The sequence below is a fragment of the Propithecus coquereli genome, unplaced genomic scaffold, assembly GCF_000956105.1.
Source record: "Propithecus coquereli isolate 6110/MARCELLA unplaced genomic scaffold, Pcoq_1.0 Scaffold168, whole genome shotgun sequence".
NCBI lineage: Eukaryota > Metazoa > Chordata > Mammalia > Primates > Indriidae > Propithecus > Propithecus coquereli.
In genome coordinates, this window is record NW_012141413.1 from 3,509,733 (window position 1) to 3,521,378 (window position 11,646).

The following is an 11,646-nucleotide window of genomic DNA, read 5'->3' on the forward strand; positions in this document are numbered from 1 at the left end:
TTTTTTTTGAGACAGAGTCTCACTGTGTTGCCTGGGCTAGAGTGCCGTGGCGTCAGCCTAGCTCACAGCAACCTCAGACTCCTGGGCTCAAGCATCCTCCTGCCTCAGCCTCCCCAGTAGCTGTGACTACAGGCGCTCGCCACTACACCCAGCTAATTTTTTTCTATATATTTTTAGTTGTCTAGATAATTTCTATTTTTAGTAGAGACGGGATCTCGCTCTTGCTCAAGCCAGTCTTGAACTCCTAACCTTAAGGAATCCTCCGGCCTCGGCCTCCCGGAGTGCTAGGATTACAGGTGAGAGCCACCGTGCCCAGCCCCACATTTTGAGAATTTTAAATGTGCAGCCAGCTTGAACCAGAGCCTTTCGGTTGGCCTTTTGCTCTCCAGGGTTAGTTTGGCTTTTCAAGCGCTTCGCCCACCTGGCCGCTCCCGGCCTGGGCAGCAGCAGGGCCCTGGGCACGGCCGCCCACCAGCCCCGCCAGGCGCCCGCGGCCCGACCTCCCTGCTTCTGCGCCCACACATTTAAAAGGCCGCTTTTCCCTTTGGTGGGTTAACTTTTACTTGAAACCTCATTTCCACTCCCGCAGACGTTGTTAGTGTAGGAATACCAGACCAGCTGGTCCCAGGCGGCTTGATGGATGGGACCGGGACGGCCCGAGCAGTCGCACTGACCACACCACGCCGGGTCCACAGCCGGCCCGCGGGCGGGGCCCGTGGTGTCAAACCCTAGATGGAGAAATCCGCTCCGGCTCTGCCCAAAGAGCAAATGTAAATGGCTCAAAGAACATCATTGTAGGTGAAACTACACTATTTTGAGTTCTGAACCGGAAGTGGCCCCTCCAACAGAAAGACACTCCTAGATAGGCAAAGTCCCCAAGGCCTAACGTCACGGTTTGAAAGAAAAGCCACCACTCTCCGAGCGTGAGCAGAGAGCTCACATACCACGGTGTGTTCTTTGCTATTCCATTTACAATTATATCCAAAGTGAGGAAATATATATATATATGTGGCCCAGATAATGATTATGGATAGTAAGAGATGAACATGGCATGCATAAATGTGTGCTCATATCGTCACATTCCCTTTGGATTTTAAAATAAAACAATAGTCTTCTTCCTTTCCTTCCGACAGCATCTGTTATTAACTGAAATATTTCCGAAGCTCAGTCGGGGGACAAGTTTGGGGATGGGCCACCCACTGACACAGCTGGGGTCCTGACAAATGCGTGTGGCCCCCCAGGCACTACCACCGTCCTTGAATCCTAGACAGCGTTGCTTGCAAGGGTGGGAGAGCCAAGCGTCATGACCTCCTCCTGAGTCTCGCCTGACTCACGAAAGTCACGGGCACGTGAAGAAATGCCACGAACCTGGGCCCCAGGGCCGCGACATCGCGGGAGTCTTTGGAATGAGGCCTGGCGAAATGCGGCGAGATGGGGCCTACGTCCTTTTTCCCTTGTCGAAGGTAAAGCCAGACACTAGTTTGAGCAGTAAAGACAGATCTTTGATCGGGAATATACTATAGCAACAGAGAAAAGAGTCTAATGTGAAGTGGGCTCAATTTCGATTCGTACAGAGACGACGGGGTGTGTAAAGGGAGAAGGGGGCGGGCGCAGGGGCTCACGCCTGTGATCTGGCGCTTTGGGAGGCGGGGTTGGAACGATTGCTCCAAGCAGGAGTTCAAGACCGGCCTGAACAACGTGGCAAGACCCTGTCCCTACAACAAATTTAAAAATCAGCCCGACATGGGGGGGCGCCCGGGAGTTTGAGGTTACAGTGAGCTGTGATGGCGCCGCTGCACTCCAGCCTGGGTGACACAGTGAGGCCTTGTCTCTAAAATAAGAATAACAAAATTTTTTGAAAAATAAAAGAAAAAATTAAAGGGAGAATGTAGGGCATCGGGAGGGGAACCTAGGGGGCTTCATAGAGTCAGGGAAGTGAAAATTCACGAAAAGTGGGGAGGGGGCGTTGGCCCACGTGAAAGCCATCTGGCTGTGGTGGTGGGGAGGTCGGGCTCCCACCCTGCCCAAGGCTGGAAGGCGCAGCTGTGACGGTTCATTTCGTGCGTCCACCTGACTGGGCCGAGGGATGCCGGGGGCTGCGGAACGGCGGGTGCGGCCGCGACGGCGTTTCCTGAAGGGCCAGCGGTGCAAGATCCGCCCTCCCCGTGGGGCAGGCGTCGGCCAGTCTGCTCGGGCCCAGATAGGACCAAAGGTGGGACCCAGCCCGAATCGGGACTTCACGGCTCCGTAATTGCGTGAGTCCTCGTGTCTTGCAAACCCTCTCACGCGGGATCTGCGCAGACAGCCTCGCGGTTCCGTTCCTCCGGGGCGCCCTGACGCTCACGGGAGACCTGTCTCCAAACAGCCATATTCGAGGCCTTGGGGGTTGGAACTTCATTACGTGAGAATCTGGGGGAGTCGGGGACATAGTTCAGCCCAGAACACATTGTCTTCGTTTCCCCGAGGAGGATGAGGGAGGTAAGCACGGCGGGTGACGGGCTCGGAGCCGAGCCTCGCTGGGCTGGTCCCTGTCAGCCCTGTCAGCCGAGGATGCTGCGCTCTCCCAGGTGGGAGTGTCCTGGGCAAGCCCAGAGGCCTCTAAGGGTGCGACTTCGGGCCTCCAGGAGGGCCAGTCTCTTCCTGCGTCTCTTGGACCACTGGGCAGAAGGTCACAGGGTGGGGATCGTGTGTCCACAGGCAGAGGAACGGCTTTAGGGGCGCAAGGAAAGGCAGCCCAGAGAACCTGTAGACCTGGGACCCGTCTGTCACACTGTAGAAGGAAATCTCTCTGGCGTCACAGTCTAGGAAAATGCCCACCCGACGCAGGGGCTTGGAGGGACGCAGGCGGGTCCTCGGATAGGACAGAGCCCGGAATCTCTTCTTGTGAAGCTCCAGCGCCCAGAGCCCCTGCTGCGGGGACTTGGGGACCCTTCCCTTCCGACCGATGTCCTCCAGGCACACGCCCAGGGTCCAGGCGCTCCTGTCCCCAACCTCCACCTCCCAGTAATACCTCCCGCTGACGAACCGCTCCTGGGCCAGGACACAGGGGTCTGGGTCGAACCTCCCTGGGCTGGGGGGCAGGTCCTGGGCAAAGAACAGCCGCGTGACGCTCTTCCGATCCTCGGACAGGCTGAGCTTGGCACTCGCGGTGTCCGGGTCCAGGGACGGGCTCACTGCGGGAAGAGGAGAGGGTCAGGTATCGGGAGCGGGTCCCCCAGTGCCCGCACGAATTGGGAATCCCAGGGTTGGTCTCCCATACTGGGGCATGCCCCCATCTCTGGGGATCTCTTCACTGTCCCCGTGTCCCGAGCCACAAGCCTGCGCAAACAACCTGTCCCCAAGCGGGCAAGACACAAGGCCGGAGGCTGGGGAGAAGGGCTCCTGGGTGGCCTGGGGCCGCCCCAGGGTGGAAACTGAGCTTATTTCACAGACATGCTTGCTGGGGGGGTGTGTGTGAGACAGAGAGACAGAGACAGAGATAAGGAGAGACAGACCAAGACAGAGAGAGACAGAGACAGAAAGACAGAGATAGAGAGACAGAGGCAGAGACAGAGACAGAGCTATAGAGGCAGAAATAGAGACAGAGACAGAGACAGAGGGACACAGAGAGAGACTGAGACAGATAGAAAAAGACAGAAATAGATATAGAGACAGAGAGACTGAGAGACAGAGATACAGAAACAGAGACAGAGATGGAGAGACAAAGATAGAGACAGAGAGACAGAGACAAACAGAAGGACTGAAAGAGACAGAGATAGAGCAAGACAGAGACAGAGATAGACATAGACACAGAGATGGAGACACAGCGGGAGAGCTAGAGACCAAGAGAGGCCACACTGGCAGGGGACATGGGGACACAGTCTGCTCATTAACTGGGTGCCGTCCCCAGCTGTGGAGTCAGCAATGGCCAGAAACCCCAAGAGGGGCCCCGCAGACCCCGATGCTGAGACAAACGTCTTCCCAAAGAGCCCCCACCTGCGAGAAGCACTTCTCCCTCTGGCCCCGCGTCCCTGGGCCCCGCCTTCATGTCCCCACCGTCCCAGACAGGCCCTTTCTGTCCCGCTGTCCCAGAGCGAGAGGCAGCCAGGACGGCCGGGCGCCCAGCAGCTCCCACCTCCCAGCCCCGCGTGGGCCGCAGCCGCAGCTTTGCGTCCAGAGCCTGCGCTGGTGCTTCCCTGCGTCCTGCACGGGCGGCCCAGCCATTCGTCACCCCCTCGACCTTCCTTTAGCGACGAGACAGGATCCGTGAGCCTTGTTGTCAAGACCCCGGCCTTCCCCCAAACGCCTCTTTATCTCCTTCCCCAAGGGAAACCCCGCTCCCCTGTGCTTTCCAGCAGAGACTGTTAGCTTCTCCCCCTCCTTTCTCTCCTCTTCCTCACCCAGAGCCTGCTCCGCCCAGTCTGAGCAGCGGGCAGAGCTGTGGCCATCCTGTCTGGGCTGCCTCCTCCTCACTGAACAGAGGTTTCCCTCCATCCAAACGCTCTCGCCATTCAAAGAAATTATTTACTCACATTAAAAAATATTATCTCAGACTTACAAAAAAGTTGCAAAAAATAGCATGGAGAAGATGCACATGATAGCATCTTGCACAGCCGTAGCAAACTGATCAAAACCAGAAAACTGACATTGGCAAAACACTATTAAACAACTATTACATAATCTGCAGACCTTATTCAAATTTTGCCAACTGTCCCCTCCAGGCCCTCCCTTGGCCCATCTCCTGCTGGGCCGGGTTTGCCCCTCCTGGCCCCAGGCTCTCCTCAGCCACTCCCCTCTACACGCCACGCTCCCAAGGGCACATCCAAGGGGACAGCCACTGATTTCTCTGCTGATCTTGTGACAGCCTCCCTCGAGTCCCCCGTCTTAGAAAAGCAGACTGCGCTGGGTCTCCCACATGCAGGACAGTCGCCGCGTCAGCTGTCCACACCTCCCTCTCCAAGGGTCTCAGAAAACAAAAAAGAAGGAGCTAAGGCTCTAGTGACAGCTAAAACTGGACTTTTACAAGGACATGGCTGCCACCAGCCAGCATTTGACACAGCTTTTCTGTTCTGCAGAATAGATGAGAATAGACACTCGTGCAGGCACACAATCGCACGCACAGCCATGCACACACACACAAAAAGAAAGCAAGCAACCCAAAAAAAAAGGAAAAAAAAAAAAACGGCAAGGTAAAAAAAAAGGAAAAGCAAGGGCAACCAAAAAACCAAGCAACCAAGGGGGCAAGCAATCAAAAAGTGCACACACACGTGCAAACACACACACACGTGCATACGTGTGCACTCACACTCATGTGCATGCATGGGCACATAGGCACAGATGCACACGTGTGTACACACGTGAACACACATGCAGGAACATGCATCAGCATGCACGCTAAGCCAGAGACGCTCTGGAGTTGCCTCCTGCTGGCTTTCATCCATCCTTCTCTCACCGTCCTGTTGAGTAGCTCTAGACTTTTTTTATTTCTGTCAGAAAAGAGTGCGAGGGAGAGAAACCAAGACCTATAAGCCACAGCAAGAAGAACTTCCTGCCCTTTTATTTTCCTGAGATCAGCTCTGATCTCAGGGTCCCCAGAGCAAGCGCCCCCATCCTCTTGTCCCCACGCGATGGAATCAGGTCTGCGTGTCTGGCTCCCTTTGCCTGTTAGTGTCTTGGTGGGGCTGGGGCAAAGGGTCCAAGCCTCCAACGTGGCCCTCACCGTGTAGGAAGCCACTCTCCCTGCGACCTGCAATGAAACAGAGAGATGTGAGATCGTGGGTTCAGCACAGCAGAAGGGGCCACAGCTCACCTTCCGGGAAGCTAAGGCAAAACAGAACTCGCTGAGCTCTTTGCGAGTCGCCCTGGCAGGTGAGAACAAGTGTACGTTCTCCGGTGCTCAGGAACACAGGAAGGGGGTCTTATTCCTAAGGACGGCGTTTATACACAGCGGTCCTTTGGCCCACACCTCCTCCAGCCTTCCTAAGTCTGTGATGCCGTCTCTACAACCTCCCAGGGACAATCTCCACTCCCAAAACAGGGGTCTGGAGTCTGGAGCAAGTGCCTCGCTCCCACAGCGACACGCGAGGAAGCGAGTGGGATGAGCGAAGGAAGGAGACAGTCGGTGTTGAAGATCACTGCAACGCTCGCGACAGCAAGCCCTCCGCGTGGCGGCCCTGCTGTGACACTCCTGCAGAGGTCACCCGGCCATCTTTCGGGATGGCCTCAGCTCCTCCCGCAGACAGACTAACTCGGGGTCCACACCCAGGTCCCTCAGCCAGCACCCGTCGGACTTGGGGTTCGAGCTCAGATCTGTTTCCAAGAGGGAGGCCCACCAGCCCCCCAGGGTCACGTGGTTTAGAACAACCCAGAGATCACTAAGAGGTAGACGGTTTTCACTGGGTAGGTGGTACCTGGGCAGGCCCAGCTGGAATCCCCACAGACCTTCCCTCGCTGCCGCGTTTGAGAACACAGGAGGCTCGGCTTAGGGCTCTGCTTACGGTCCCGGGCGTGGGGCAGCGTGTGCTCTGTCGGACTCCCTGCTCACCCGGCAATGGCTGGAGCCCGTCCCCGCTGGCCTGCCGTCTCTGCTCCTCTTCTCTTGGCTCTCTCTCTTCTTCCAGCTGTTTCCTGTTCTTTTCCCGTCTCCCCCAGAGGCAGATGACTACAGATGTCACGAGTCCCACTGCAGCGACGATCAGAGGCACGTATACTTTCCACTCCATGAACCCAGACCTTTTGGAAAAAGAACCTGAAGGGGGTTCCAGGGCGTCAAGGACATGGGAGTGAGAAAGCTTCTCTGCTCTCAGGACACACCTGCCAAGGGGTTCGTGGGTCAAGGGGTGAGATCTTTGCAGACTGCTCTGAGGGAGTTCAGGGGAAAAAATTATGTATTTCTATAGACAGTGCCACGGTCTGAATGCTTGGACCCTCCCACATTCATACGCTGCAATCCTCACCCCCAAGGTGATGGTGTTAGGTGGTGGGGTCTTTGGGGGGTGATTAGATCACCAATGGGATTAGTGTCCTTATAAAAGTGACCCCAAAGAGCTTCCTCACACGCACGAACTGCATCTCCCTTCTGCCACGGGAGGGCACAGCACAAAGCTGCCATCCATGAACCAGGAAGCGAGGCCCCCAGACACTGGATCTCCACGCCTTGAGCTTGGACGTCCAGCCCCCAGAGCTGTGAGCAAAAAGCACCTGCTGTTTCCGGGTGGCCCAGTGTCATATCACAGCAGCCGCACGGACTGAGACGGTGGGGTTTAGGTGTATGCATAGGAGATGGATATTGGATGTCTACCTACTTGTAGACAGACAAACAGAGAGAAGCGACCAAAATAAATGTGGCAAAATGGGAAAAATGGGGTGAATCTAGGGAAATTCACTATTATTCTTGCAAATTTTCTGTAAGTTTGACACTGTTGGGACTCAGAAAATAACAGCCCCAAATGAAGGCCTCAGATCAGCCTCAGAAGCAAAATGTTTCTCAGTCCTATTCTTCCCCCGGGCTGGCCACAGAAACCAGAATCCCTCTTCCCCAAGGTGGGTCATAGAAACCGGAACCCGTTTTCCCCAAAGCCAGACATAAAACCTAAAACTGCAGCTCTAACTGCCCCCGCCCCCCGCCGCCGTTTTGTGTAAAAACTGCACATAAAGAGATTCTGGGACCCACCTTGTGACCCACTGTAGGTCACAAGACCCCGTCCCAGAGTGGGCCCTGCCCCACATCCGGGAGGAAGGACGCTGCTCACAGCAACCAAGAGGAATCCAGACAGACAGGCCCCGCTGGGCTTCCCCCTCAGCCTGCCAGCATCAGATCCTGTCCTTTTCCTCCAACCATTCTTCCTCGCGGCCGTCCCTACCCTGTTTAACCCAAGCGTGACGACGGAGGGCTGCCCTGCGTCTTTGGGTCTTCATTCTGAAGGCTCCGTGTCGTGTAACCCTGTGACCACACACGCGTGGATGCCTTTTCTCCTACTGACCTGCCTCTCGTCAGTGGTTTCGAGCAAACCTTCAGACAGGGAAGGGCAAGGTTTCCCTTGGCCACAGCGACGCCATTCAGAAAGCAGAAGTGGAAGTTTTTTATGAAAAGCTAAATTTGGAAGCAACCAAGCTGTCCTTCCTGAGCAGACAAACCGTGGTCCATCCAGGCAGTGGAACGTTGCTCGGGACTGAAAATGAAGGCGCTCTCGGGCACGCGAAGAACGGAGGAGGCTGAACCGTATGCGGCTGAGGGAGAGGAGCGTGCTCCCACCCGTGGGCCACCCTGGGAAACGTGGCGCGCGGGGGCGGTGGGGAGCCGGGCTGGCGGGCGTCAGCGCCGAGGGGAGCGCAGAGGACACAGAAGGCAGAGAAACCCGTTCGTGTGACGCGGTAACGGTGGACACGCAAAGATGCTCAGCCCCGAGAGTGAGCCCTCACGTGAGCCACGCACTCTGGGTGACGGTGGCGCGCCTGCGTGGGTTTCTCGAGTGTCGCCCTGTGCCCTGGGGCCGGGCTTTCATCCGGGGACAGCCATGTGCGTGCTGCGGGCACGTGGGAAGTCCCTGCACTCCTGACCCAAATTTGCCGCGAGCACATAAACCACAGTTTATTTATCCATTCAGGTACGGAAGGACATCTTGGTTGCTTTCAAATTTAACCTTTCATAAAAAAACTTCCACTTTTACTTTTCTAAATTGCTCCGCTAAATACAGTCCATTTAAAAAAACTTGCAAAGCTGATAGTTGGGGTGCATCTTCCTTGTCCCCCCAGAAAGCAAAGTTCCCCTGGGGCTCTCTCTGTACCCCGTCTCTGCTCCGCCCCGGGAACCAGCACACAAATGCACCTCCCGGGATGCCCCAGCCAGGCTAAGGACAGGGACCTGCCGCCCTCCCCTCTCGCTATGAGCCCCGCAGCTGCTGTCCTGAAGTCGGGTGCCCAGTGACTGCAGACAGAACTGAACAAAGCACTCACCGGGCAGGTGGCTCTTGGCCACCTTCCTCTCCGGGTGGAGGGGGATGGAGATGGAGCAGGAGATACTCTCCAAGGTCCGGTCCTCGATGGTCACGCTGGACGCCACAGCCCAGAGGCCGGTGGTGGCCGAGGCCGAGAGATTGGTCACAGAAGGCACGGCCTGCCCCCTGGAGCCTGTCCACTCCACCCGGGGCTGCGGGTACCAGCCCTCGGAGGCACAGGCCACCCTGACGCCTCTGTCCTGCTCCTCTGTCACCTGCACCCTGGGCTCCGAGCCCAGCCCTGATTGAAACAGAGACATCTTGAGGGTTTCCCGCAGGGAGCAGCAATGGTTCTCACACCGCCTACTCGGCGTCACACCTGTGCTCGCCCCCGGAGCGCCCCACCCCCAGAGGAAAGGGAGCAGAACGGAAACGCTAGGCAAGGTTGAGTAAGGGCCCTGCGCCATGAAACGGGCAAGCTGGCGAGCAGCACGGACCCGGCCCGTCTGACTGCGAGTCACCCGGGGAAATTCTCCCTTATGCCAAAAACGCTCCTCTCCCTCTCCCTGTCTCTCTCTGTCTCTCTCGGTCTCTCTCTGTATATCTCTTTCTGTCTCTAGCTCTCCTTCGGTGTCTCTGCCTGTCTCGGATTCTCTCCCTGTCGCTGTCTCTCTCCCTCGCTGTCTCTCTTATTCTTTCTCATTCTCACTTTCTCATTCACTTTCTCTGCCTCTATCTCCGTCTCTCTCTCTCTCTCTCATTCTCTGTCTCACTTTCTCTATCATTCTCCCCATCCACCTCTCCCCCTCCATCTCTCTCTCCATCTCTCCCCCTCCATCTCTCTCCCTCCACCTCTCCCTCCGTCTCTCTCCCTCCATCTCTCTCCCTCCATCTCTCTCCCTCCATCTCTCTCCCTCCATCTCTCTCCCTCCATCTCTCTCCCTCCATCTCTCCCTCCGTCTCTCTCCCTCCATCTCTCTCTCTCCCTCCGTCTCTCTCCCTCCATCTCTCTCCCTCCATCTCTCCCTCCATCTCTCTCCCTCCATCTCTCCCTCCGTCTCTCTCCCTCCGTCTCTCTCCCTCCATCTCTCCCTCCATCTCTCTCCCTCCATCTCTCCCTCCATCTCTCCCTCCATCTCTCTCCCTCCATCTCTCCCTCCACCTCTCCCCCTCCATCTCTCTCCCTCCATCTCTCTCCCTCCATCTCTCTCTCCATCTCTCTCTCTCTCCCTCCGTCTCTCTCCCTCCATCTCTCTCCCTCCATCGTCTCTCTCCCTCCGTCTCTCTCCCTCCGTCTCTCTCCCTCCGTCTCTCTCCCTCCGTCTCTCTCTCCATCTCTCTCCCTCCATCTCTCTCTCCGTCTCTCTCTTTCTCCCTCCATCTCTCTCCCTCCATCTCTCCCCCTCCATCTCTCTCCCTCCATCTCTCCCTCCATCTCTCTCTCCATCTCTCTGTCTCTACCTCTTTCCGCTTCAGTGCTGTGCCCCGGGCAGGAGGGTAGGAGGACACAGTCCCGCACTCAGAGCCACACCCCCCTGAGACGCATGCGCAGCCAGCGCGCCGCACTCTTGGGCAGAGGCACCTGCTGGGAGGTGTGTGCCCGAAACGTCCCCAGCCTTTAGCCCTCCGGGCCGGAGACGATGGCCTGGCATTGGGCCTGGCCCCGAGGGCGCCGCTCCGGGTTAGGCCGATGCCCGAGCGCCGGACCTCACCTGCCACGCGCAGCTGCAGGGCGGCCTCGCTGTGAACCGCGCCGTCCCTGAAGCGGCAGCGGTAGGTGCCGTCATCAAACGCGGTGACGTTGCGGATCCGCACGGCGGCCTTGCCCTCGGCCACGCGGTCGCTCACGAAGGCCGTCCTGCCCGAGTAGCTGGCCAGCTGGTCGCGGGGGTCGTCCTTGCCCTGCGCGCGCAGGTGCACGGCCGGGGAGGGCCGGTCCCGGTACCACCTCAGCTCCATGTCCTGGGCGCTGATGGGGGGGGACAGGTGGCAGGGCAGCTCGGCGACGCCTCCCACTGTGGCCTGGACGGGGCCGTCTGGCCCCAGGACCTCGAAATCGGCGTTCCCTGGGGGAGCAGACGCGGACGCGCCAGGTCAAGGCCCGGGCCCCCGCCCCCGCCCGGTCAGTGCGCGGCGCAGGGCCGGGGAGCGGCCATCCGCACTCCCGGGCGGGAGCCCCGGGACCACGCCAGGATTAGGCCCATTTCAACGCGATCGCAAACGACGCGCAGCACGGCCTGGGTCCCGCGGCCAGGTCGAGGGTCCCCGAGAGCCGAGGAGCTTGTCTGAGCCCCCAGCCGCTGCGTCTGGCGGGACCCGGCCCTGGGGACCCGGCCTCCCCCACCCCGGGCTGCCGGGCGGGGGCCGAGCTGGCCCCGCAGGCTCCGCTCCGCGGGAAAGCTGGCCGCCTGTGCGGGGCGGGGGTCTCCTACCGACTTTGCAGAAGCCGGCGGGCAGCAGGCGCAGGAGGACCAGGGCGAGCAAACAGGCGGGCACGAAGGCATCTCCGCCACGTGTCTTTGCCATCCCTGCCGGCCGGACAGACGCGCGGGCCCGGACGCACCTCGGACTCGGCAGGACCGAGCCGCCGCCGGGCAGCTGATAGGTGCGAAGGAGCAGTCACCTTGGAAGAAGAAAAAGGCCGTTCACTCTCACACCTGACAGGTGTTGACCCTAGAAAGAGGCACAGCAAGCCTCATCTGCTCTTGCATCGTCTCCTTGGAATAACGTG

General features: G+C 58.3%; 1 protein-coding gene across 1 annotated transcript; it reads right to left on the reverse strand.

Moving 5' to 3' along the window:
* Positions 1-2,598: 2,598 nt before the first annotated feature.
* BTNL10 (butyrophilin-like 10) lies at positions 2,599-11,441 on the reverse strand. The gene is made up of 6 exons (XM_012641684.1): positions 11,348-11,441; positions 10,628-10,981; positions 8,766-9,216; positions 6,524-6,711; positions 5,699-5,725; positions 2,599-3,173 (listed from the first exon to the last, which is right to left on the reverse strand). Exons 1-6 carry the CDS (start codon positions 11,439-11,441, stop codon positions 2,599-2,601), a joined length of 1,689 nt encoding a protein of 562 aa, XP_012497138.1.
* Between the last annotated feature and the right edge of the window lie 205 nt (positions 11,442-11,646).

Excerpts from the sequence above, each read along its gene's own strand:
- BTNL10 (XM_012641684.1), bottom strand. The coding sequence starts at position 11,441 with ATGGCAAAGACACGTGGCGGAGATGCCTTCGTGCCCGCCTGTTTGCTC. Across the intron at positions 10,982-11,347 it reads CGCCGGCTTCTGCAAAGTCG|GGAACGCCGATTTCGAGGTC; the intron begins GTAGGAGACCCC and ends CTGCTCCCCCAG. Across the intron at positions 3,174-5,698 it reads GGAGAGTGGCTTCCTACACG|TGAGCCCGTCCCTGGACCCG; the intron begins GTGAGGGCCACG and ends CTCTTCCCGCAG.